The 27986-nt window shown below is 40.7% G+C and overlaps 1 protein-coding gene and 1 long non-coding RNA gene across 14 annotated transcripts in view; one reads left to right on the top strand and one right to left on the bottom strand.

The window, feature by feature from the left end:
• The window catches only part of LOC139032452 (uncharacterized), a 49403-nt gene extending 46293 nt beyond the window's left edge, over positions 1 to 3110 (bottom strand). The window contains exon 1 of the long non-coding RNA XR_011485004.1: positions 2808 to 3110. This is a non-coding gene — a long non-coding RNA (uncharacterized lncRNA). The remainder of the gene's footprint in view (positions 1 to 2807) is intronic.
• A 9477-nt stretch (positions 3111 to 12587) lies between these two features.
• PWWP2A (PWWP domain containing 2A) overlaps positions 12588 to 27986 on the top strand; it is a 51136-nt gene continuing 35737 nt past the window's right edge. For 4 of the 13 annotated variants that reach the window (XR_002315651.2, XR_002315653.2, XM_020903321.2 and 1 more), the window contains exon 1: positions 12590 to 13264. Coding sequence is in view for 7 of the 13 variants with exons in the window: in XM_020903321.2 (XP_020758980.1) it covers positions 12681 to 13264 (584 nt within the window). In the remaining 6 variants the exon portion in view is untranslated. The other 9 variants (XM_070465728.1, XM_070465727.1, XM_020903314.2 and 6 more) reach the window with 6 other exon arrangements.

The following is a 27986-nucleotide window of genomic DNA, read 5'->3' as shown; positions in this document are numbered from 1 at the left end:
CATAACTTAAAAGATATATTATTATGTATATCCCCTGAGGAGGAACTAGGACTTACCACTGCACTGCTGTTTGACTGCCTTTTCCCTGCTCCTGCATTTCTTTGTTTTCTGAAGTCAAGGATTACTGAGACCTGTTCAAGGGCAAGCAGTGCAGCCAGGCTGACTACAAAATGCCTTAGGCCAAAATGGCTTCTTTTATATCAAGAAAGCCATTCCTGGTTCTCTTTCTCTGGGGACCTTGTAACCTGTGTTCTTATAACCCCAATTTATAAGCTAAATGGCTCTCAGAGCCTCAGTTTCCTCATCTGTTAAATGAGGATAATAGTACCAATCTCATGGGTTTTATAGAAATGAACCATATAAAGTATATATTATCCCAGTGCCTGCAAAATAATAAGAATGCCTGCTTTTCTTTTCTTATGGGAGACAGTTGTGGGGGTTAATATACTGTTTTATATAGTTGAAATGTTCAATTTTATTCTTACTAAAGAAGTCTTTTCTTTATGAAATGATATAGTACATAATAATAGTGATTTGGTGACTTTATCTGGCAAAATGAAGGGTTAGTATCCCTAAGTTTGTCCTCTACTAATACACTATAGATAACAATATCTTTCAGATAATATTGTTGTGACAATTAAAGGAGAGAAATGTGAGGAGATGTTCTACATAGGTCAGCTGAGCTAGAATTAGAATTTTCTATACTAGTTCAGTTTTATAAAAAAACAATATGTATCACATACATAACTGAAAAATTTCTAGTAGCTGTATTAAAAATATGAAAAGAAATGGGTGAAATTAACTATAATAATGTATTTGCCTTAAAATATCATTCCAGGGACTTCCCTGGTGGTCCAGTGGTTAAGGCTCTGTACTTCCACTGCAGGGGCTGTGAGTTCAATACCTGGTCAGGGAATTAAGATCCTGCATGCTACATGGCACTGTGGGGGGTGGGGTGGGGGAATATATATGTGTGTGTGTGTGTGTAATTATTCCCAACATGAAGATACTCTATTTTTGAATTTTAGTAATTTATTTTTATTGATGTTGATTTGCAGTATTGTGTTAGTTACTACTATATGGCAAAGTTACTCAGTTCTACATATATAAATATACATTCATCTTTTAATATATTCTTCTACATTATGGTTTATCATAGGATGTTGAATATAGTTCTCTGTGGTATACAGTAGAATCCTGCTGTTTACAATGGGATATTTTATAAAATTTTTCTCCCACAAGTCTTTAAGGGTCAGTGTGTATTTTATATTTACATCACATCTCAGTTTGGGCCAGATACATTTCATGTCTTCAGTAACCACACAAAGCTGGCAGCCACCCTGCTGGGCAGCACAGCTCTGAAAGTATTGGCAGCAAGGCTGCACGGAGGTACAGATTTCCATTCTTTCCTTCTCTTTCCTTGTCTAAATCTTTTGAAAATTGAAAATCAAGCTATGAAAAGCATCTTCCAAATTCAACTTCCTCTCTATGGAATGTCCTTTTTTCAAGTACTCTGCTCCTTGGCTGACACACAGCAAAGGTTTTGGGCTCTGGGTGAGTCTGGAAGAAGATTGTAGACTTTCTGTTTTTGTCTGTGACCAGAAGTTCTAGCAGTACAGTACTTTGTAATTTTGGAATAACAAAAACCACTTATGACCGTCAGGCATAGTGCTAAGTGATTTATATTCATTACTTTATTAAATCCTCACAATGACTTGTAAAGTAGGTTCTATTATCATGTTTGTACAGATGCAGAAATAAAGGCTCAGAGAAGTGAAGTAACTGTCAAAAGTCACACAGCAGGAAAATGGCTGGACTTGATCTCAGTGAATTTGAAGTCATTGCCTGAACTAATGAGCTATTGTACCATCCTTTATCATTAGTAAATTACAGAGTAGCATTCAAATTCACTTCTGACTCCAAGTAGACCGATTCAACCACTCTCTGAAGCTTCGGTTTCTCAATTTAAAAGGAAATAATGACAGTCACTTTGCAGGGTAATTTTAAGGATTAAATGAACTAATTTACTTGCAAATCTGTACTAGATATCAAAACGCTTTGTCTCCCTCCAGGAATTCTAGTTCTGGCCTTTCACCAGGGGCTCATCACAATCTGATTACCATAAATTTGGTAACCTTTAGTGACAGTCCCAGGAAGTGCGACCCCAGTGCTTGGCACAACAGGCCAAGAAGTTAGAAAATTTGGGATGAGAACACGGGCCTTGCCCACCCTTGATGATAAGAAACTGTGGGTGAGTCCCTTCTCCTCTGTAACCTGAGGGGACAGGACCAGAAGGGGTCTCAACCCCTTCCCAGCCCTGACCCTTCCCTCCGCACCTCAGGGCATGCCTCCCTTCCACCCGGCTCCCCTCCGCCCTGCCACCCGCCCCTCCCCGGTTCAAAGGCCCCGTGTGTCAGCTGCATGACTGTGAATGTACTCAGCGCCTGTTCCCCCGTGGGTGGAAAACGCAGAGGTGGCCTTGTTATGAATTAATATCGAGCAAAAACCACAGGGTGGAGGCTTCAGAGAGAAGTCACTATGGTGACCAAAGCCAAGAGACGGAGCGCGGGCTCCAAGAGCCCGCCAAGGTCTCCAGCCTTTCATTCCAGAAGTCTGCCCGGCTCCCCGCACTGGGCTCCCGCCCACCAGGAGCGCTGCTGAGTTAAGTGCCTCAAGGTCAAGCGAACAAAGTGAGGACGACAACTAAATTGGCTTGTCTGTTGCCTTCTTCCCCAGCAGCCACAAACCTGATGGAGAGGGCTGAGTGTGGAAGGAATTCGGATTTGGACATGGGGGCCAACACTTACGGAAAGGGGTCGCCGCGGAGGGTTCGGGGGCAGGCGGAGGGTGGGGGCCGCGCCCCCTCTAACTAACGCTGAGTCACGTAGTCAAGGTCGAAGAGCTCCTTACGAATCATTCACGGTCCTTGAAAAACCCTTTGGGGACTTGCTTCTTGTTTTCACCCAGTAAACACATGAGGACAAAATATGATGTGCTGTGACCCAAAGGAGAATGGAAAGCGCAGGCTGGCGGAGGCTCTGGGTTCTCAGACCGGAACTCTGTGCTTTCTCCCCATCACGCCTCAAGTCTCTGAGTCATGCCTGACGCTCTGCACACCCAATCCAGACAGCCCGTGTTTGTGATCTTCCTATGACAAGACTACCCAGGATCTATTTTCTACACTTATTTATTTGCTGAAGAAAGATTTTAAACATTTTCTGTAAGAAATACATGTTCTATGTAGAAAAATGAGAAAATTAAGATAACTGGGACATGTAGATGGGCAAAAAGAAAAAGAGAGCCCACAGCGATCCTACTCCCTAGAAATAACTATTCATTTAGTCATTTGTTTATGAACTTTACAATTTTTTTGGCAGTTCTGCATGTGGGATCTTCGTTCCCAGATGAGGGACTGAACCCATTGCCTCCTGCAGGGGAAGCATGAAGTCTTAACCACTGGACTGCCAGGGAGGTTGCTACAAATATTTTTGAGGGTCTACTGTATGCCAGACACTGTGCTCAGTCGGGTTCAGACTCTTTGAGACCCCATGGAGTGTACCCCCCACCGCCCAACCTCTGCCCTCCGTCTCCTCTGTCCATAGGATTCTCCAGGCAAGAGTACTGCATGGGATTATCATTCCCTCTTCCAGGGGATCTTCCCGACCCAGGGATCCAATCCATGTCTCCTGCATCTCTTGTGTTGGCAGGCTGATTCTTTACCACTGAGCTGAAGCACTGCGCTTTCTGGGAGAGGTCAAATGATGCACAGGACTGATGTCACAAGGGCTTTTTTCTATGTATAGCTGTATGCACATTCCTTCCTAAGAAGAATCTCTGCTATTTTAAAAACAAATACAAATAAAACAGAAAGTAGGAATTTGATATAAAAATGAACCAAAGCAACACAAAACTGAATATTCTATTATGTTTGTATTTGCAAATGTAACAGCTCTGTTGTTGCTGTTTAGTTGCTAAGTCGTCTCTAACTCTTTGTGACTCCATGGACTGTAACCCACCAGGCTCCTCTGTCCATGGAATTTCCCAGCCAAGAATGCTAGAGTGGGTTGCCATTTCCTTCTCCAGGGGTTCTTCCTGACCCAGGGATCTAACTGGCATCTTCTACATCGGCAGGTGGATTCTTTACCACTGAGCCACCTGGGAAGCCCAGCACCTGTGTAGTGAGAGAAATTATTGGGGATAAGCATGGAAATAGCTGCTTAGAAACAAGTAACCATGAACTGAATGCTAACACTAGGGCCTGGCCAGCAGCCTCTGGCTCTGAATTTATATTGTATGCATGCTCAGTCCTGCCCAGCTCTTATACTGGATGAACCAAAAGACCTCCACACTCCCACCCAGGCCTTCAGACCTTTGGGAGGGATAATAAGAACAGTTGCTGCTTCACAGCCCTGATCCAGGTAGAGATGATTGTTTTTTTGAGGTAGAGATGATCGTTATCATTTGAGGCAGAGATGAGGAAACCAAGACAGAAACTGTGATAACACAAAAGTAATTCTATCAAAATGGGTTTGTGTTTTTTCAAGAATGGATGTCATATCATATGAACCTCTTTAGCTGAGGTTTCCATCTGTTTTTCGGAAAGATTCACTTAAGTCTGTCAGAGCAAATGATAGTTTTTTTCAGAAAAGGCACAGGGAGCTCTTTGTAATCAACAAGCAAATAGATGTTATTCTTTGATGCCTCTGTTTACTAGTTGTGTGACCTTGGGCAACTTACTTAACCTCTCTATTCCTCAGTTTCCTAATCTGTAATGGTGATAATTATATGATTATACCTCATAGGGCTTAATTGATTTAAGGCTTGATGTAAAATAAGTACTTGATAAATATTAGACATTATTACTTGGCCTAGCACTGTGCTAAGGAAGCTATAAAATTAAGTCCTTACTTTACAAGGATCTAATAATCTAATAGCTACCACATTTGACATGAGGGGAGAACCCAACCTAGAGGAATGTTAAGTAAATAAATGTTCTTGGAATTATTATGAGGGGGTGGGTACAATCAGAGGTGTTTAGAATCTAAGGTCAGGTTTTGTTTTCGTTTTTTTAGATTTTCTACTTTAAAGGTCAGATTTAACCTGTCAGCTTGAAACTAGAAGGCTAGACCAAAAAAAATGCACACTGATTTGCCATTTACCCAAGGATCCTGTCCCAGGGGATGGCTAAGGAAACATAAGAAACAGCAAAAAGATCAAAGTTGCTGAGAGTGCATTCTTTGGAGACTGTGAGGACCAGTCTCTAGCTTTGGAAGCTTTCTCTGACCTCTCTGAGGCTCCCTTTCTTGCTCGGTTGTTGCAGAGATCAATGTTCATTTCTGTAAGATATGAAGCATGAAGTCTGGCCAACCATTAGGGTTTGCCTAGCTAGGCCTGACTGACTTGTGTTTTGTTTTGTTTTTTAATTTGGGTTTGTTGGTTTTTTTTTTTTGACCGTGCCATGCAGCATGCAGGATTTTAGTTCTTAACCATTTGACCACCAGGGAAATCCCAGGTCTGTTCAACCTTTAACACTGAACATCCTGTGTCACAGGAAATATTTCAGTCCCAGACAAACTAAGACATTCAGCCTAGAACCACTCCCTCTTAAGCAGTACCCTTAGGGTCCCTTTTCAAGGAACTATGTTGACATAGCAGAGAGGGGCAGGTACCATGGGAAGGAACACCTGAGACCAGGGAGGAAGATGACTCAGGATGGTGCCCACCTGTGATGTGCTTGATTCATCCAGGCTCATCTGGCTGCTGTCTCAACCTGGCACATAATAGGTGCTCACTAAATAGCTGGATAGATGATGGCTCTCTTTACAGGGATTTTCCTCAATATTGGGATTTACTTTTTTTTTTTTTAATATTCATTTATTTATATGGCTGTGCTGGGTCTCATTTGCAGCATGCAAGATCAATCTTCCTTGTAGCATGCAGGATCTTTAGTTGTGGCATGTAGAATCTAGTTCACTGAATAGGATCTAGTTCACTGACTAGGGATCGAACCCTGGCCCCCTGCACTGGGAGCTCAGAGCCTTAGCCACTGGACTGCCAAGGAAGTCCCAGGATTTATTCTTTTTAGTATGATGTCCCCTTCCACTTGCCAGTCTGAGGTGAGGCTCTGTTACTAGGGGCAGGTAATATGGTGTGGAAAGCATCTGCATTGAATAAGAGGCTTCAGCAGAGTCTGGGGATGAGTGTGTGGGGGTGAGGGGAGGTTTGGGGAAACATCTAGAATATTTTTTCTTTTCATCTTTTAAAACCTTTAAATGAGGTGACCATCAGCTCCCAGTGATCCTCGCCTTCTTGGTACTCCTGCCCCTGTGTGATCTTCTCCTCTGTGTTTGGGCTGGCTCTAGTGACTTGCTTTTGAACAGAACACAGCAGAAGTGACAGGATGCTTCTTCTGAGATTAGGCTATAAGAGACTGTGACTTCTGTCTTCCTTGCACCATTTCTCCATGGCTCTTCTCATTTGCTTGCTCTGATGAAGCAAGCTGTAAATCACAAACTATTCTCTGGACAGGCACACATGGCAAGGAGTTGAGGGCAGCCTCTGGCCAGCAGTCACTGAGAAACTGAGTCCTGCCAGGATCATGAGAGTGAGGTTAGAAGTGGGTCCTTCCCTAGTTACACTTTCAGATGACACTGCAGCCCCTGCTGGCATCTTGGTTATAGCCTTGAGAGAGACCCAAACAGAGGGCTCAACTAAGCCTTGCCCGAATTTCTGACCCAAGACACTGATAAAATAAATATGTTGTTTAAGACACTACCAGTAATACAAATCTATACACAAAAAAGCACATATGTGCACAGCTTGATGAATTTTTATAAGCTGAACATTCCTTATTACTAGTGAGTACATGAAAATCAGAAAAATATCAGAGTCCCAGGAAACTCCATTCATATTCCCTTTTAGTCACTAGATGTACTGTCCCCTCTCTCCTGCTAAGAATAACCTCTATTTTGAGTTGTAACAGCATAAGTTTGTTTTCTTTGTTTTTGTACTTTATGTAAATGTGATTACACAGTACGTAAAACAACTTTTTAGCAGATTCTCAGAGATCCCTTAATACACTGAGAACCGCTGAGACACATGGAGAGCCAGTGACATGTCTGTCATTGGTTATCATCACAATCTGGGCCTAGGAGTGGGTAATCTGATTTTGGAAGAGAAATATTGGTTACTTGGACAGAAATAGGCCTAGAACAGGAGGAGCAATTTATTCAGCCACTGTGACTTCACGACCACGTGTTGACGTTTTGTCCTGAGTCTCCACGACCCATACTTTTGTCTGTCTGTAATTCGATTTCCCGAGAGACCAGGCCCAGGAAACAAAAACTACTAAGACATAATTAGCCATATTTATCTGTCTTCATGAACAACCACCCCAGTGTTAGGGTTTTTACTTTACCTTCCCTGGGCAGGGAAGATCCTCTGGAGGAGGGTATGGCAACCCATTCCAGTATTTTTGCCCTGGAGAAATCCCATGGACAGATGAGCCTGGCAAACTACAGTCTGTGGGTTCACAGAGAGTTGGACACAACTGAGCGACTGAACGCATACACAAATTGTAGTACTCTGGAGAACTCAGAGATCAAAGTCTGTTTGAGACTGTGAGAATCCACTTGGTTAGTCAGCTGGATTTCTTATCCCGACCATTCAGCTCTCAATCCACCCATCCTTTCAACAATTTTTCCAACCAAACAACTGTTCATCTGTTATGGTCTGAATGTTTGTGTCTCTCCAAAATTCATGTGTTGGAATCTCAACCAACTAGGCGATGGTATTAGGAGGTGGGACTTTGGGGAGATGATTAGGTCACTAGACTGGACTTCCCAGGTGGCACAGTGGTAAAGAATCTACCTGCCAGTGCAGGAGACATAGGTTCAACCCCTGGGTTGGGAAGATCCCCTGGAGTAGGAAATGGCAACCCACTCCAGTATTTTTGCTTGGAACATTCCACAGACAGAGGAGCCTGGTGGGCTAGAATCCAGAGGGTTAAAAAAAGAAAGCGAGAATCCAGAGGGTTGCAAAAAGTCAGATGTGACTGAGCACTAAGTCACTAAAACAAGGCCCTTATGAAAAGAGACTAATGCCTTTATGAAAGAGGCCCAAAAAAGTACTCTTGCCCCCTTCTGCCAGTGAGCATACAACAAGAATTATGCAAGCTGAAAGAGGGCCCTCACTGAACTGTCCTGGCATCTTGATCTTGTATTTCTAGGCTGCAGACCTATAAGAAACAACTTTCTGTTGTTTATAAGTCACCCTGTCTGTGGCATTTTGCTCCAGTGGCATAAATGGACCAATCTTTCAACCATTCATCAAAACCTCTCTCAATTCAGCAACAAATGCCATGTGGCTATCCATTCTATAGAGGCTTCCCTCATAGCTCAGTTGGTAAAGAATCTGCCTGCAATGCAGGAGACCCTGGTTTGATACCTGGGTTGGGAAGATCCACTGGAGAAGGGATAGACTACCCACTCCAGTATTCTTGGGCTTCCCTTGTGGCTCAGCTGGCAAAGAATCCACCTGCAATGTGGGAGACCACGGTTCGATCCCTGGGTTGGGAAGATCTCCTAGAGAAGGGAAAGGCTACTCACTCCAGTATTCTGGCCTGGAGAATTCCATGGACTATACAGTCCATGGAGTCGCAAAGAGTCAGACACGACTGAGCAACTTTCACTTTCACTTTATCCATCCTACAAGTACCAAGGGCCTCCTCTATGCTGACCCTATGCCAGGAGAAGGCTGAAGGCTGAAGGCAGTGGAGATTAGGATAGAGCAGCACATGTAAAAGCTGGATTCCCAGTAGATCTGGAAACCCCTGAGGGCAGATCCTTGGTTTTATATTTGAAGTACATAAAATATGACTTCTGTTTTCCTTTCCAGCCTTATCTCACTAACTTATCTTCTTGCTTATTCCTCTTTAACCACATTGAATGAGAGAGATTTCTCGCTCACTAGGGTCAACTTCTGTGACTTCATGGACTGTAGCCCACCAGGCTCCTCTCTCCATGGGATTCTCCAGGCAAGAATACTGGAGCGGGTTGCCATTCCCTTCTCCAGGGGATCTTCCTGACCCGGGGATCGGACCAGGATCTCCTGCATTGCAGGTGGACTCTTTACCATTTGAACCACCAGGGGGGTCACACTGGTCTCTCTGTTTCTGGAGTGAACCAAGCCATCTTTTTTCACAGGACTTGAGCAATTGCTATTCCATTTGACCCAAATGTTCCTTCAGCAATGTCAACAGCTGGCTCCTCCTCTGTCTTTTTAAATATATTTATTTACTTAGCTGCGTTGAGTCTTAGTTGTGGTATATGGGATCTAGTTTCCTGACCAGGGTCTGAACTCAGGCCCCCTACATTAGGAGTATGGAGTCCCAGCCACTGGATCACCAGGGAAGTCCCTGGCTCCTTCTTAATCCTTTGCATTTTGGTTAAAATGTCTTGTCCTCAGAGAGGTCTTTTCTGACCACCTTATCTAAAAGAGACATTCTCTGCCTCTCCTCTAGCTATTCCCTATCACCTCATCCTCTTTATTTCTTGTACGGTATTGCTCACAATTTGTAAATCATGTTATTTATTCATTGCTTATTTTCTAGCTCCCTAACTAGAAAAATAAGTCCCGGGGTGCTCACATGTTCTTTCTGCACGCCTTCTGACTGCTAGCCCGGTAACTGACATATAGTGTATGCATGCTCAGTTGCTCAGTCATGTCCAACTCTTTGTGACCCCACAGACTGTAGCCTGCCATGCTCCTCTGTCCATGGGATTTTTCCAGGCAAGAATACTGGAGCGGGTTGCCATTCCCTTCTCCTGGGCATCTTCCCGACTCAGGGAACCAACATGGGTTTTCTGCATTGTAGGTGGATTCTTTACCACTGAGCCACTTGGGAATCCCCAACTGACATGTAGTAGGCCTTGAATATTTATTTGTTGAATAAATGGATGAAAGATCTCCCCAGTATTAGAAAGCCTGAAGAGCAGGGGAGAACAGACCCCAAAAGATAAAATAGGAACAGAGAGAGCCTTGAAGGACAAGCAGAAGAGGCTAGGAAGCCAGTAGAGACTCTTGAGTTGCAGGCTGAAAATGGTGATTTAGAAGGGTTACTTGGTATGCCACTACCTGCTATAAATCCTTAATTTAAAGGATTTACTGCCGCATCTTGCAGTGAATTACTGCAAGAGGTAATCACATCCTAGGACCTGAACTATATTTTTCTCCCTGTGGGATATTATGCAATGTGGGAACTCAGTGTGGGTCTCCAAGTTTCATAGAAATATATGTTAATTGATTATGTTGAAATACAGAAAAGCAATCATAGTAAAAAGCTCTGTAAGGTAGGACCCATGGCTATCTCCTACAAAAGATCTAGCCTGCAGGAGACAGAATATTTGTTCAATGAATGAGTGAAACAATCATGCTCTTGGAAGGACCTGAGTTCTCTAGGATCTGTTGCTAGCCATCTGTGTGATGGCTAAGAAGACCTGTAACCTGGCCAGGGATCGGTTTCCTCACCTGTAGAATAGAGAGAAGGTTTAACTCACAGGGTTTTAAATGAGAGCTTATGGGGAAAATCTCTGATACAGAGTGGATCAGTACATTTATTTCTTTCTGTTACTTTGGAGATGCTGAACCTGCCCTGACTGGGATTTCCTACTTGCCTTTCCCAAGAGCTCCAGGGCCTTAAATAGGGCATATGGCGATATTTCTTTCCCATTTTCAATCCTTTCAATGTAAAACTGCAGGGTTTTTTTAAATTGAAATATAGTTGATTGATAATATATTAATTTAAGGTGTAAAGTGATTCACTCATATATATATATATATATATATTCTTTATCAGGCTATTTTCCATTATAGGTTATTATAAACTATTGACTATAGTTTTCTGTGCTATACAGTAGGTCCTTGTTGTTTATTTTATATATAGCAGTGTGTATTTATTAATCCCAAACTCCTAATGTATCTACCACCCAGCCCCCCTCCAAAAAACACACAAAACCTTTGAATTCTGACTCTGCAATTTACTATCTGAGTGACCTTGGGCACCCTTTTTGTGCCTCAGTTTATTTATAAAACAGGTATAATAACAGCTGGGCTTCCCTGGTGGTTCAGTGGTAAAGAATCTGCCTGCAATGCAGGAGATGTGGCAGGAGCCATGGTTCCATCCCTGGGTTGGGAAGCTCCCCTGAAGGAAATGGCAACCCATTCCAGTATTCTTGCCTGGGAAATCCTATGGACAGAGGAGCCTGGTGCACTTACAGTCTATGGGGTGGAAAAAGAGTTGGATACAACTTAGCAACTAAACAACATTAACAGTATCTGCCTTATAGAAGTATTTTAAGGATTACATGAGGTGTTATACTAAGTGCTTGTACTAGTGCCTGGCACATAGGGGATGCTTAGTAAGTATTGGCTGTGATGAGTCTTTAGGATTCCCTTTTTCACTCCTAATTTTGGTAACCTTTTCCCCTTTCCTCCTGTAGGCATTCTCAGTGCCTACCATCTCTTCTGGAGAAAAGGCTCACTCTGAGGTACACTTTGAGAGAAATGGGTTCAGTAGAGTCTTCCAAACAAACCAATCAAGAAACTTAAAGTGGGAATAGACAAGTAGGGGCATTAGGACACTGAAGAGAGGGGCCTTTTGCACCTGTAGCATACACGAGGCAACGATAAAGGCTGAAGCAAGAAACCAGGTGCGACCACTTTCCAGTGAATTTGGGTTGAAAAACTGCTGCTCCTGTGGAAGTCCAGCAGTGCCTCAGAACTAGTCTCTGAAACATTCATCAGCTTAATCCAGTGTGCCTGGTATTCTTCCTGTTTTCATTAGCATTTTCCTACTTTGAAAAAAGTAGGTGCATTGTTCCTAGAAAGTGGAGAGTACTTAAGGAGACGCTCCTTGTGTGTGAGCTGAAGCGGCTGCCATGAGGTTATGGAGAATGTCTTTCACATCTATCCCTAGCACTAGCACAGTGCCTAGCATAGTAGGAGCTCAAAAAGTGTTTGTAGAATTATCTTCAAACTTTGGCTGTCCTTCCCAAAGAAGCTTCTCTTGCCCACACGCGGCCGCAAGCAGGTCCGCTCCTAGAAATAACATTTATTCTAAGGACCTCTGCGCAGAGATTCTTGGGAAGCGGTTCCCCTCCCTCATTACCTCGTTACTCCTCCCCTCTGTAGCCTTTGAAAGAACAGGCACGCCACGTGATTCCCTCCTTTATCCCACCTCCAAAAAAAAAAAAAAAAAACCTGGTTGATAATGGGCAGGAGCGTAGGCCAACCATAAGACTTTACTTTCTCTTCCATCCAATAGAAAGAGGCGATAGGTACAAGGCTCAGCTTTTGTGACTTCCCCCGCCCCCTTTGAGCCCGCCCCCCCACTTCTCCTCTAAGATTCGACATTTGACAACTCGTCTGGCCAATGAGAAGTTCCTACTCTGTATGACAAGGCCGGACCGATTGAATGATAGACGTCCCCACCTGACCAATGAAATGTCACAAGTGCGGGAGGGGTGTAGGACAGGACCAATGGCGCGGTGCCAATAACGACCATCGGGGTAAGGGCGGGACAAAACTGTTCGCTGGAGGGAGGGGAAGGCCTAGGGAACCAAGCAGCGCTGCCGCCGCCGCCGCTACAACCCGAGTTGGAGGAGGGAGAAGCCAGGAAGAAAATGGCGGCCGTGGCTGCAGAGGCGGCAGCGACTGCAGCGTCCCCCGGGGAGGGGGGCGCCGGCGAGGCCGAGCCGGAGATGGAGCCCATCCCCGGCAGCGAGGCCGGCACTGACCCCCTCCCGGTCACAGCCACTGAAGCATCTGTGCCCGACGCCGAGGCTGACGGGCAGCAGTCCTCTCCTCAGGCCGACGAACCGCCGCTCCCGCCGCCGCCACCGCCGCCGGGGGAGCTCGCCCGCAGCCCGGAGGCGGCGGGGCTGGAGCTGGAGCCTGAGGAGAAGCTGCCCGTTCGAGTAGTGGAGCCGGCTGCAGCCGCGCCTCAGGAAGGGCCCAGCTTGCCACCTTCTCCTGCACCGCCGCCGGAGGAGCCCCCGGCTCCCGAGGAGCGCCAGGAACCGCCGCTGCCCCAGCCAGCAGTCCCGGCTCTCGTGCCGCCGGCAGGCGGGGACTCCGCGGTGTCGCAACTGATCCCCGGCTCGGAGGTGCGGGTCACGCTGGACCACATCATTGAGGACGCGCTCGTCGTGTCGTTCCGCCTCGGGGAGAAGCTCTTCTCCGGGGTCCTCATGGATTTGTCCAAAAGGTACCGTGCCCACCCCCAGCAGCCCCCCGGGACGCCCCGGCCCGCTCAGTCCCCGGGGAGGGAGCGAGCCCGGGCTGCCCCTTTACACCGGGCTCCCGCCTCTCAGGCGCCCCGCCGCCTGCGCCGCCCTCGGGTACCGCGCGGCGCGTGGCGCGCGCTCTGAGTGGGGCCGGCGCGCGGGGCCGCGAAGGGCAGATCCCTGCCCCAGGTGGGCGCCTGGAGGCAGATGTGCCGCCAGGTGGGAGGCGCGAGTGCTTGAGGGGCTCCCGGGTCTCACCCCCCACCCCGCCCCCAGTCCCAGCCTTCTTTCACACCTGTCATTGGCTCACCCACACTGAGTCGGGTGGGTTAATGCAAAACGCAGGATTTTCGCAGAGTACGGGGTACAGGGTGGGGGACATTTCTTCGTTCTGAAATTAATCTTTAATGAGGTTGGAGAAAGGGGTGTGTGCATTGGGATTCCGAAAAGGTTAACTGTCACTCCTTATAAAGGGAAGAGCATTTATTCAAAATGAGCCCTTTGATTGTTAATGTTAGAACTCATTCCCCCTATATAACTGTTCAATACGGAAGCACATTTGGGTAATTATGATAAATTTTAAGAGAAGTTTAAAGAAGAGATGGGATTTTCATTATTGTTTAACTTTTAATATCAAGATGATGTGGTATAAAAGTGTTCAAACACTAACTTCTAAAACTGTGGTTACAGTTTGAATGGTTGAGTTCACCCATAAACCTCTTTAGCACATTTTCATTTTTTACGTTGTTTGGGGGCTTTGGTTTAGACAGGTGAAGATACTGTGTTCTGAGTCTAGAATTAAGTTAATCTTCTTATTCTCTTCTTTTGCAGATATGAAGTGCAGAGACTCCCATTCATAGCTCTCCATTCTGTTTCCTGCAACAGCACACACTCTGATGGTATCTCACCTGTTTAGATATGGCTTATTTTAGTGTGTTTTACTTTTAACTGCTTGCCCTCCCATCAAGACACAAGAATCTTCCTTGTTTGGGGAAGAAATACACAATAGAAGTATGGGAAAAGATGGGAGCTTTTACCATTACTGCAAACACTTCTCAAAAATTTTTTTTAGTTTTTTATTTATAAAGAATTTTGTTTTCATAAAACAGAAAGCAGAATAAGACCAGTGTGCTTTCTACTGATGTATTTATTAGCAAGACAGAATGTATGGTCACAGTGTGTATGCTATTGAATCAAACAGAAGTGAAGGGCAGTGATTGTGTGAGAATCTGGATTTCAAATCTGCAAAAGGAAGGTGCAAAAAGGTAAGTTGTTTCTGGAAATGGAATCCATAGTGCTTTCCTGTTTTGAGGTGCTCATTGTCCAGGTGTTTTGTTTATTTTTTAAAATTTTCTTTCATAGGAAATTGCAGTTCTATTTTACCTACAGTACTTCTAACGAACAGCAGCTTCTTTTGTAGCTCTTTTTATGAACCTTTTACATTTTACTGTTTTGAAATGAAAAGATCCTGTCATTAAAGTATTTTTCAAAAAGCCATTAAGGGAACCATATTAGCTTTTCATTCCACAAATGTTTATTGAGCACATTTATGTAAGGCACCCTTCTACCTATTCTGAATACTATATGTATGAGACACAATCTGACCCTCCTGGAAGCTTACATAGGAGGCATACACATTATGGAAGTGGTGAGGAAATAAAAACAGTTTTTAAAATGTAGCTCTTTGAGGGATTATTGGATCAGTGATTGATTAGTTGAATATCCTTTCATAATATAATTTGGAAAAATAGATCTGCCAATGTTATTTTGTAATCTATGCTTACTTTGATTGCATACTTTCATGCAGTTTTGGGGTTAACTGATGATCCAGGAGAGAAATCTTTACAGATTTTACCAAGACTGTGAGTATAATCCTCAATTGCTTTAAAAATAGTTTGTATCAGAAATTCCCTCGTTGTTCAGTGGGTGGGATTCTGCAGTCTCACTGTCTGGACCTGGGTTCCATCCTTGGTCTGGGAACTAGGATCCCACAAGGCCACATGACCAAAAGAGAAATAAAAATAAATTGTTTCCTATTTGGCCATTGAGTGAAACCTTTAGGTAGAGAGAACACCAGCTTCCTCTATATGGGAAAAGAATATGAAAAAAAAAATAGACGTGTATGTATAACTAAATCCCTTTGCTCTACACCTGAAATGAACATGACACTGCAAATCAACTGTACGCCAATATAAAAATTAAGACAGAGCTTCCCTGTTTTTGGTTTTTTGAGTACCTGTTAAGTAACAGACTTTGAACCTCATGCTTTAATCTTCGTAATTCTGGGGGTATTTTTCATTTATATGGGAGGAAATTCCGTCAATTTGGCCAGTTATTTAGCTTGTAAATGGCAAAGATTCAGATGTAGTTGATCTGATTCTAAAGCCTGTGCATTTTCTATTTCATATTAGAAAGGCATTTGGGCTGGCAAATTTCCTGTTAAGTAAAGAAGAGCATGTTTCTGAAATATATGCTTATCCTTCTGTTAATAGCTATATGGGATAATACAGAGGTTGTATATGTTGGAGCCAGGCAGATATTTTTAGTCAGCTCATAGCCATAGAACCTGCTCTGGAGACTCCCCATTTTCATAGCTGTATACTGGAACATAGTAAGCTCTGAGGCCTTGGTTCTTGCCTCTTCAGTGAGATATCAGAAAATAATTAACATTTGGGAGGCTACTAGGTGCATCATTGTACGTGTGCTTTTCTACAATGGGCCAGTTAATGCTTTTATTAATTTTTTTATTCTGAGGTGTGGCACAGAAATGTCTTTTAAAGTTGGAAGAGTTGTTCATGTAGAAAGAGTGTCTGATCCTAGAGTACAGGACTTTATATATATGTGGATTGATCGATCAAGAGTTTGCTTTTTGTAAGCATTTGTTTGACATTCTTTACCTTCCTGTCATTGAATTATTTTTTGCTTTATTTTTAGAGTTATTTGATTGAAGAAGACATTTTTGAAGAGAATCTTTTTGTGGAAAAGGAGCAGGACACATGTAATTAAAAAAAAAAAACCTAAAGAAAAGAAAGTGGTGCTGAATGGTACATTGGTCTGGACAGAGTTTCAGGGTACATGGGTGCTGACTTCTAGCATCTGCCTCTCCAGTTAACACCTTGACTTTGGGCAAATTTCTTTGCCTGTCTGGGACTCAGTCTCTAGTCTTTATGAGGCTAATTCATTTTGAATTAAGGCAGTTCACTTTACACACAAAGAAGCAAACAAACTTTACACCTCAGTTTATAGACCTAAATAGGGTGACCAAGTGGTCTGGTGTTCCTGTACCATCCTATACAGGTACCTGGTTTCCTGTACCTGGTTTGATTGTTATCTCCTTTCTTTATTCAGAGTAACTTGCTTTGGCAAGTAAAAAACATGGTCACCCTAAAAATGAGGATATTTGAATATCTAGTTAAAACAGATTTTGTGTAGTGGAGTACTTATTTGAAACTGAATGGCTTTAAGTTGAGGCTTGCATTATTTAGTTTATTCTAGGCCTATCCACTATTTTATCCTCAGCTCTCTTAGGTAGTTTAAATTAACCCTGTCTACTGCTGAATTCATTAGCAAAGTCTAATGACAGTAGTCTAATAACTAGCAGATAAAGTAATCAAGTAACTCCCAAATTTAGTTTGGTTTTCCTGTTGTCTTTTCTTCCTTAACCTTATGCTTTTGAAATTTTGACTTAGGTACGTTTGTTTCTTCATTTACCATTATATAGTATTATATAATAAGCATTCCTTCAGGTTGCTAGCTAAACTGTTTTAATGCTTATTTTAGACAGAATAATCATTGGTTGTACAATATTTGTTTAATTTGCTTATGGTAAATGAACATCCATAGTATTGTGGTAAGTGGATGTTCCTTGCTCTGACATATATCACCTGTTAGCCAGATTTGTTTTATCATATGCACACCTCCACTGGGTTATTTTCAAGCAAATCATAAACATCATTTTACCATAAATATTTTGGTACAGATCTCTAAAAAGATAAGGGCTTTAAAAATTGAACTGTACTACTGTTGTACATCTGATATGGTAGTAGTTCCTTTACATCATCATATATGCAGTCAGCATCTCAAAATTAACATTTAAATTTTGTTCAAATCAGAATTCAAGTAAAGTTTATACACTGCAATTGGTTAAGTTTCCTAAGGTTTTTGTCTGTAGTTCTCCTGCCATTACTTTTATTCCCTTGCAGTTTATTTGTTAATTCATAGCCTTTTTGGCAGAATTTTCCACATTGTGAGTTTCTTCCAGTTGCATCCCCTTGGATGCATTTCCATAACATTTTAAAAATAGTTCTTCTCCCTCAGGAGTAAACAGATGGGACAACTGTAGCCCCTACAGGCCCCCAAGGGCCTTGCTTTGGGGCAGTAGAAATGATGCGCTATCTCTTGCTGCCTGCTGACTTCTGGGCCTCTGCCTTAAACACACCTCCAACTTCAGTAATTCCAAACATAGAAAAGTTTAACCAGGCAAGATAACTTGCTGAGGACAGAAGCCTTCAGCCGGAGCTTCTGAACATGTCGTTTCTCAGGCTTCTCAATCTATACTTGAAACAAAAGAAGTCTTTCTGTAAGTTGTGACTGACTCTGCCTCACCAGGCTTCTCTGTCCATGGGATTCTCCAGACAAGAATACTGGAGTGGGTTGCTGTTTCCTTCTCCAGGAGATCTTCCTGATGCAGGGATTGAACTCAAGTCTCCTGCTTGGCAGGCGGATTCTTTATCACTGAGCCTTTTGAAGGGACATAAGAGACCTGTGTTTTCTTTCTATGAGAGGGATCTTTATTTATTTATTTTTTTGAGAGGGATCTTTAAACTGTTCATTACTATTCACATCTTTAAAGTTATAAAACCACGTTGAAGTCCTGAAAAATCTTTCTGATCCCAATATTTAGGGCACTGATATAAATTAAAGGCATATGCTTAAAAATTCTTGTGCATTTTAATTTTGTGGTGCATATTAAAGATTGTAGCTAGTTGTATTTTGGAAATGATCTTTTACAAATACTGACTTGTGTGTGTGTGTGCAGGTTGCATTAACAAGAACTGAGGTGATTTCTTTAGACAACTTCATATTTCACTAAATTCTTAAGACAGTTTATAGATTTACTTGTTTTTTTAAGGAAATATAAACCAAGACAATGATTTTTTTTCTTTACAGACATCATGCAACGTATGGTGCAATAGCCCTACTTTTGGTGGGAAAATATACAGCCATTCTGGTGAAGCAGTGAGTAGTGGTATGAGTAGCTTATACTGAGTGTCCAGGTTGAGAATTTAGGCCCTGAAGTAGTATGCTTGAATGATTGTGTTGAGTTGTGCATATTTAAAACACTTAAAAATATTTTTGATTATTCTGCTTGTATCCAAACAAGCAGAATATCTTGTATCTTTGTGTTGATAAAGAATTTCCATAGTAAAGTAGTAGAGATGAGTGCCAATCACTTTGACCCAGGCAGCTTTAGGACAGCCACTGCTGTACTTGTGAATATATATTGTATTGAGAGAGAGCTCTTCATTGCTGGTTGGACTGCAGTGATTTTTTTGGAAGTGATTAATTATTGAACATTAAAACTCTAGTTTGAATGTAAAGAATCTTGTAATATAGCATTTAAAATGAATTTTATGGACTAGATAACTAGATGTGTTACACACAAATTATGCCAGGCATGTTTTATTGGAGTTGGGTCTCCAATAAAATGAGGTTAGATTTCAGCTTTTTATGTGTGAATAAGACCATACTTCACTGTGTACTGTCTTAAAGCAAACCTCTTGATGGAACTAGGTTTAATCTTCCTAAGATCAGCTTTTCTGTGGGGGACCATTAAAGAATTTGTGTTCATCTTCTCTGTTATGGCTGAGTTAATTTCACATTGATTAAAAATGAAAGATATTTTTAGTAGTTAACTTGTGCCTCTGAAGTACATCCTTGTTTCTTGGTATTTATTGGTCCCATTCTAAATTCCCTCATTAGTTCAGGCACACCAGCAGAACAGAGCTTGCTTTAGTGGCAGATCATGCAGGAAAGTGGAGGTTAAAATTATACTCTGGATGGATTTAATAGAGATTGTTTTGGCCAAAATCTTTTGGGCAGTTTTTCTCAAAACAAATGTGCTTTAAGATTCCTGAGCTTCACTCCACCAGTTTGTTTTTAACAAGCTGATTCTGATACAGATGATTCTTAGAACATATTTGGAGATAACTGACTTTGAGGGGTAGTTTTGCCAAGATAGTAGGACCATAAATTTGTTAAACCTGTTTTTACAGTTATTGGGTAATTTGATTGGAATGTAGTTACAAAGTAAGCAATACATGGGCCACTTGGGTGGCAGATCCAGATCCTTTGTGTAGAACTGGTAATTAGACTTGCAGATTGTTCCTTAAGTCTGGTTGCCCACTAGAAGTTTAAGAAGTCAATTTTGGTCTCTTTACCTTTGGACCAAGTAGCCTTAACAGAATTGTGGGGTTTTTAGCTTTTTAAAACACACAGTTCCTATAATATTTGAGATCTCTTTTCTGCTTATTCCCACCATCTAAGAAGGCCTTCACTTTCATGCATTGGAGAAGGAAATGGCAGCCCACTCCAGTGTTCTTGCCTGGAGAATCCCAGGGACTGTGGAGCCTGGTGGGCTGCCGTCTTTGGGGTCGCACAGAGTTGGACACACTGAAGGGACTTAGTAGCAGCAGCAGCAGCAAGAAGGTTGCCAAGCTTTACTTTCTATAATTAACAGTAGTTACTATGTATTTCCCACTCCCATTCTAGGCACTGTGCCAGGTACTTTGTATGTATTGTTTCATTTTACTCTAGGAAGTCCAATGAAGTTAAATTTTACTAATCCTCATTTCACAGATTAAGACACTAAGGCTCAGAGATTGAGTTAATTGCCTAAAACTGTAAGTGGTAGGAATTAGTAGGTGTATTGAAGACACCTTTTTGCTCATGGAATAAGATGAAGAGCTGATAGTCACAGTGGTTTGTGAGAACCACATTTTGTGATTTGAATAGGAAAGCACTGAGGAATTTAGGAACCTTTTTTTTTTTTTAAGTGTTTATTGGATTTGTTACAATATTGCTTCTGTTTTACATTTTGGTGTTTTGGCCAAGAGGCATATGGGATCTTAACTTCTCAAGGAGGGATGGAACCTCCCTGCCCTGCATTGGAAGGCGAAGTCTTAACCACTGGATCATGAGGGAAGTCCCCGAGGATGCATTTTTGAATGACATACAATTTTTTAAGATTTGCAAACAGCCCTGTTCTAATTCTAATACATTTAACTATTTTTTCCTATTACCATTTAGCTTACAATTTTGGTGGGGAGTTACCCTGGTAGGTAGAAAAGGCAGAGCGCTCTGTTCTCACTCCACCAAAAGTAGCTGCTTGACTTTAAAATGTGAACTGTTTTTCAGTTAGTTCAATGTAGTGAACTCTTTGGGGCATTTTTGAAACTGGGGTTTCTTCTTCATATATGGTCCTAGGTCTTAAATGTTTTGCCTTGATTGGCCTGGTCCTGGCAACAGTGGAGTCCGCTTCATGGGAGGAATCACAAAATGTCAGATTGGAAGCTTGTTGAGCACAAGATCAGCATTGATTAAGTGCTGGATGATTGAATTGGAAAAGACTTTAAAGACTAACCTATAGTAAGTTGTCCGACAACCTGTTTGTGGTAAAATAGAAATAGTGAATTTAATTGAATTAGTTGCTTTTTAAAAGTCTATCCATTGAGAAATAACTTACACCTCTGTGTGATAGAGCCTATTAGATATAACACAGAAGAAATAACAGAAGTACATAGAAATCATAATGGAAACAGAACTTAAGACTATGTATTGGTATCTTAGAGCCAGGACCAAGGGAATTCTTTCCAAGTTTTTGAAAACTCTGATTAGTATTTATGTTGATAATTAAGATTCTTTTATACCAGTGTTCATTTTCAAGTATCTTTCTCTAAGTGATGTTGTACAAAAGTGAAGTCAAGATTTGTCAGCTCTTAAAAATATTTTGCCACTTCATGGTCATTATCATTTTCTTGGATGGTTATTTTAAAAGAAGAATTTACTGTTAGGGAGTTAAATAATTTGAATACTATATAGATGTTGTGACCATTTTTGCTTTGAAAAAGATTGAAGTGTGTTTTCTCTATAGTTCCCATATTTCCAGAATATCCAGGTAAGTAGTTTTTAGAGCAGCAGTTACCAGCCTTTTTGGCACCAAAGACTGGTTTCACAGAACACAGTTTTTCCATGGACTGGGATAGGGGGGCGGTTGCAGGATAATTCAAGTGCATTACATTTCTTGTGCACTTGATTCTATTGTTGTTATATCAGCTCCACGGGAGATCATCAGGCATTAGATCCCGGAGGTTGGGGATCCCTATTTCAGAGGATTAGTTGGAGGTATATGAGTGGGAGCTTAAACTCTAAATTATTCACAATTAACCTCTTCTTTCTTTTCCTCCAAAAACTGTATTTATGAAAGGGAATTACACAGACTTTATGGAAGATGGAGTAGATTCTTAAGATTACAGAGATGTTCTCTTAAAACCTATGCAGCCTGCCCATGCTCCCCACCCCCAGTTAATTTTTCCTGGCATTCTTGTTCATAATATGTGGATGTTTTGTTTTTATGTTGCTAAAGTCATCTTCCCTCCCTCCTCACTCATTTGGGTACCCACAGTCCCTGCAGAATGCGTTTATAATACTTGGGGCTTTTAATTAAAAATATCCATTCACTCAGTTAACCAAATTGAATATATTTTTAAAATATTTATTTACTTATTTAGGCTAGGCTGCACAGGTTTCCAACCAGGGATCTTAGTTCCCCAACCTGGGATCAAACCCATGCCCCCTTCTGTTGAATGCAGAGTCTTAACAACTAGACCACCAGGGAAGTCCCAGATAAGTATTAATTCTACTATAGTAATAGTTACCATATATTATGCCTACTATACTGTATACTCTTAATTAATCTTGACAATTCTATCAAGTTACTTCAATTCCAATACTGAAAAAGCTCTGAAACCAATTTTCTGTTAAATTTTTTGTGGCAAAACCTAACCTGACTGAAATTATGAGGATATTACGTATTGATCCCATTTAACGTGAAGTTTAATTTCACCACTGAACTAGTAATATGCTTGATGAATCAGTGCTTATTATCTTTTGAAAGCTGGGAAAATTCTGAGGCCTGTCCATCTCCATGGGGTTCAGAAAACAGTATGTGGGCCTGTCAGCTCCTTCACTCGCTTAGAGGTAAGGAGAGGGGTTAAGCAGCTTGATGAAGTGAGGGGAAGCAGTAGTAGTTGTGGTTAGGATTCTGATTTTGGGGGCAACTGCCTGGATTTGTATCTTGGCTGTACTGCTCACTAGCTGTGTGATCTTGGGAATGTCATTACACTCTGTGCTTTAGTTTTTCATCGGCTACAAGTTGTGATCATTAATCAGTTGGTGTAAATAATTTAGAAAAGTGCCTAGTACAAAGTAAGTACTGTATAGTTGTTAACTATTCATAGTTTTATGAAGTAGCTATTAAGTGGCAGAACTAAGATGACAGCAGCTGTTACAGTCATATAAATAAGTTTTCTTGAATAGCCACCCAACCTAATGCATTGTGGCCCACAGTATAATCTGCATCTTCAAATAACTTGAAAAAGTCTGTAAGCTTCAAGTAATATTGGTGAAGTATAACTTTCCCTTTTTAATAAGGAAGGATGACATTTATATTTTATGAAGGAGTGAGATAACTAGGAGTTTTCATGATGGATAATGAGGGATGTGTCTCAATTTTTCTTCCCAATAATCCCTTGGGGCAGATGGATTTTGAGGGAATTATGGGCTTTGTCATGAAGAGAAAGTTATAGTGTCATTTGGGAAATTTAGTCCTGCTTCTTACATGCTTCTAAAATATAATTGAAAAGGGCTCACTTTTGATGAAGACAAACTTCAAATTTAGGAAAAGGAAAGTGTTTTGTGTTCTTTTTACTTATTAAATGGTGGGATGAGACTAGAACAGCTGAACTTTTTAACAAGTGATTTGTACTTTTGGCCTCATCACTATGTAATCAGAAGCCTTCACTGGCCTTGTCTTTTTAGGAGACTTGTATTCTTCATCCGTCACACTCTTACCTAACCCTCCCTCATACACATACTCCTCAACATGTCCTCTTTTTCCACCATATGGACTGCTGTATTTTATTGCTTGCATAAGCCTCTGAACTGTCTCCTATGGAAGGGGTGTCAGTTTGCTGACGGGTAATTCCTGTGCTGCATCTTTTCACCTGTTGGCTTTTTACTGTACCTGCTCAGTTTTTTGCTTTTTTAAAACTAACTTTAGTTGGTTACCAACATTCAAAAACAGGCAACCACTCTGCCACTCCTGTTTTGCTCTCCTTGAATCTGCTGGGGCCCTTCTGGGTGTAGTCTACTGCAAGGCTCACTGCCTAGCCACTAATCCTCCCTCAGTGCTTGCTTTCCCTCTAGTCTAGAACCTTTCTTTAGCAGCGACTCTTGAGTTCTGTCTCACCGACTGTAGTTGACTGTAGGGCTGGGGATTAGTTTAGTACTATCTGACTAATTAGCATACTTGAATTTGAATAGATTCTGTGCTTAGCGGTACTTGAGGTGAGTTTGTGGGCATTTATGCTTAAGGAGAACAATATTTCTTTTTTACATATTTTCTTTGGAAGTTTTAATTTTTTTCCTCCTTGTCTGTGCTACAGCATGTAGAGTCTTAGTTCCCCAACTAGGGATTGAACCTGTGCCCCCTGCAGTGATGCATGGAGTTTTAACCACTAGACCGCCAGGGAAGTCCCTGCTTGAAAGTTTTGATGGAACTGAGGTGTAAACTAAATTTAAGATTACACTTTTTAGAATAATTTTTAAACTTTGAAATAATTTCAAAATAGAGAACTTAAACTCTTTTATCTAGCTGCACTGATTTTTAACATTTTGCCACATTTACTTTATCATTCATTATATAAACATGTTTTTCTCTTGAACTGTTTGAGAGTAGGTTGCATACATCATTCTCCTTTACCTCTTAATATTTGAGCATTTATTTCCTAAGATCAAAGATATTTTCATACATAACCACAGCATAGTTTTCAAATTCAGGAAATGTTGATAAAAGAATCTTTATCTGTTTTGTAGCTTGTGTTTCATTACTTTATTAATTTTCCCAAAAATGTCCTTTAAAACTTTTTTCTTGAGTAAATGTACTGCATTTAGTTGCAGTATAATATAGAATGTAGGAAATGGGGACTGCCCTCCTTTTAGTTGTCTGCTGCTTGCCCATCACAGGCTCAGGTTACGCAGGCAGTGCTGTGTGCTCAGGGCACCACGTCTGTGGGCACGTGCCCTCCATGTGATGTTCTCTTTGAGTCTGCTCGGGTCAGGGTGTTGTCCTGTCATCTCCATCATAATACTGTTTCCTCTGCAGTAATAATTCCTTTATCACCATGGAAATATACTGCTTCTCATCAAACTTGCCCCTCTTCAGTAGACAAAAAAAATTTAATTGTGGTAAAAACATAAAATATACTCTTTAAGTGTATGTAGTTCAGCAGTGTTAAGTACATTCATATTGTTGTGAAGCAGATCTTCAGAACTTTTTATCTTACAAAACTAAAACTTTGTACCCATTACTGTGCCCATTATGTAACTCCTGTGAATTTGACTACTATAAGTGGAATCATACTGTCTTTTGTGATGACTTATTTCACCTAGCGTAATGTTTTCAAGGATAATACATGTTGTAGCATGTGACAGAATTTCTTTCTTAAGTCTGAGTAATACTGCATTGTATGTTTATCCATTTGTAAGTTAATAGGTATTTGATTTGTTTCCATCATTAGCCTATGGTGAATGCTGCTATGTATGTGTGTGTGCAAATCACTTTGAGAACCTTTTTTTTTTTTTTTTTCGGTTATTGGGTAAATACTCAGAAGTGGATGTGCTGGCTTGTATTTTAAATTTTTTGAGGCATAGATGTACATTGTATTTTATTTTTATAAAATTTTCTATTGCACGTAGCTGACTATCGAACTAATTTCATTTGACCTAACAACCAATCTTGCAGAGATGCAATGTGAACCAAAATCAGCTCGCTTATGATTGAACCTATTGGTAATTTAAGGAGGGAGGTAGATGTTCTGAAAACATCTGCTTGAAATGAGTACCTCTAGATATTTTTAAAAATGGGTTAATTGCATATACTTTTTTCCTACTGTAGATTTTTATAAGAGAAAAGAGTTTTGAGAGAGAGAGGATTCCCTTTGTCTTTCTTTCATACACTTGATTGGAGGGAGGTTTGGTCCAAATGGGACACTGGAGTCTGTCTCAACTAACTTGCCTGAACTTCTTTTCTGATGATTTGTTTCACATCTACATTGGCTGAAGATTGTTTTTCATAGTGATTTTCTCTTGCTTTGACACAAAGTACCTATTAAGCCCTAGTATTGCCTAGAATTTTGATACTCATTACTCCAAGATTACTAAGATGATCGCTCGTTTTAAACTAGTTCTGAACTAGATTCACGGGAATCTGCAGAAGTAGGGCAGGGAGGTATCCTGTCTACTTTATATCCAAAAGCTATTTTTAATTAAGCCATAATACCTGAATAATTTTCCTTTAGAAGATTTGGGTACTAAAGATTGGAAATGGATAAGAGAATGAGTTGTTGCTAATGTGTTAATAAGTATCCTCATGCTGCACAAAGAAGGGGAGGGGAAAGAGGAGAGATAGTTTGAATCTTTCTACTCAACTCTTGAAGTATTTGTAAAAAGTTCTTTTGGAAAAAGCTCATGCAAGGGATACTAGTATGCTTTCTTCCTCTCCACTGATCATTAAAATCTTCCTCTGCTGAGGTCACTCTTTGGTGAGCATTCACATGGGACATAAATATCTTCACCTTAGAAAAAGGTAAAGCAGATATACTTGTTAAAAATTTAGATCCTGTGTTCCACCCTAGGAGAGTCTTCACATTCAGTCTTGGGGCAGGGCTTAAGAATCTCCCCTTTCAAACACCATTGAGTGGTGGTGTGTTATAGATTTCCCCAACTGTGTTTGAGAAATTAGATTTTAGGGTTTTTAGGAGACCATAGTTTTGTTGCTACTTTATATTCTTATTAAGGTTACAGTTTCATTAAGTCATTGGCTTTCACACTTAAGCATAGTAACATATATTTTATCTGTGACCCCTGTATATACACATATACATGAGACAGATGCACTGCAGTTAAATATATTTACACTTTAAAAAAAATTTAAATCACAGACATGACTCACAAAGTTGATTTTGCAACCAGCCTTTCCACACTTAGTTTGAAAACAGCCATGGTATTAAGTGTTGTTCCTGGAACCGTAACCAAAATGATCACTAAGATGGAGTAGGACATTGATGCCCTTTTCCTCTTAATTTATTGTTCTGGTTCTTTTTGGAAGTTTTGTTATCAGTTAAAAAATATTTGCCAATCCACTACCCACAATTACTAGTTAGGCTTCTTTTTTTTTTTTCTCTCTTTTTTGGCCTGCAATTTCCATTATCATTATACAATTAAGTGCCTCCCTATGTTATTAAAAATATGTAATACTTGTATTATATATGCATAAGAAGAAAGGCAAAAAATCTAGTGGGGAAACTAATGTTCTTATTAAAAACTCCATGAAGGTGGACATATCAGATTTCACAGCTTATTTGATATAAACAGCTTTAAAGTAATTGGCCAGATGATACATGAGACATAGAAAGGATCTGAAACTCAAGTAAATTATTAGTTGAAAGTAAGATCAAATTACTTGAAAAATGGTTAACATTTATTGACCTATTAACCTCCCTGAATTCTCTAAGGTAGGAAATAGTGCTATTCTCTTTTATACAAGCAAAAACTGAATTTAGAGGAGTTTAGTACTGCCTGAGAATACAAAATTGTTTAAAAAAAAAAAAAAAGAAAACTAAGATGATTGCAGTTTAGTTATCCCTAATGAAAGGAAGAAAATTTGTTCTCTTCTCAAATATGAAAATAAGTGAAAGTATAATGGGACAGAATGATGGCTTCTTATACAAATTAGGGAATTCTGTTGTTAATACAAATAGTGGTCTCACCTCATTAAATTTTCTATGTAGCTCCAGAATAAAACACAAAAATACTTTGCCTTCCTGTCATCTTGAAAAAGTGTGTTGAGCACTTATGTATAAGGCCAAATACTCAAAGTACGTTGCGATTAAGTAGTCAGGAATCAAACACTTGGGTACAAAATGCTATACTGGAACAGAAAGCTACTTAAAAAATTTTTTTTTTTTTTTTTTGTATTGAAGTGTACAGTTGAAAGCTAATTTTGCAAAGTCTGACATAGTGAGGAATTTGTTCTTCCTTTGTGGATTAGCACAGACCCAAACTTGATCCACCCTAGGTAAAGAAGGCTTTCCTCTTCCTTTGTGGCTTATATTTACTAAAAGTTGCTGGTTTGTCATAGTCAAGCTAACAAAAGACTTCAGGAAGAAAACCACTCAGGCCTTGGAACCAAATATCCTGGTGTTGGCTCTTCCTGTATCCCTGCCCAATTTTAGGTATCTGTAGCCCTAAGAACTCAATCTAAAGATTTCTTTCCAATGAAGAATTCAGTACATTTTCAAGGACATAAGGATGGTTTAGAGAATTGAGAACCGAGACTCATCCATTCTCCAGAAAAACATCTAT

The sequence above is a fragment of the Odocoileus virginianus genome, chromosome 3 (genome assembly GCF_023699985.2).
Source record: "Odocoileus virginianus isolate 20LAN1187 ecotype Illinois chromosome 3, Ovbor_1.2, whole genome shotgun sequence".
NCBI lineage: Eukaryota > Metazoa > Chordata > Mammalia > Artiodactyla > Cervidae > Odocoileus > Odocoileus virginianus.
The sequence above is the reverse complement of the archived record's forward strand: the minus strand, read 5'-3'. Positions and strand labels throughout refer to the sequence as shown.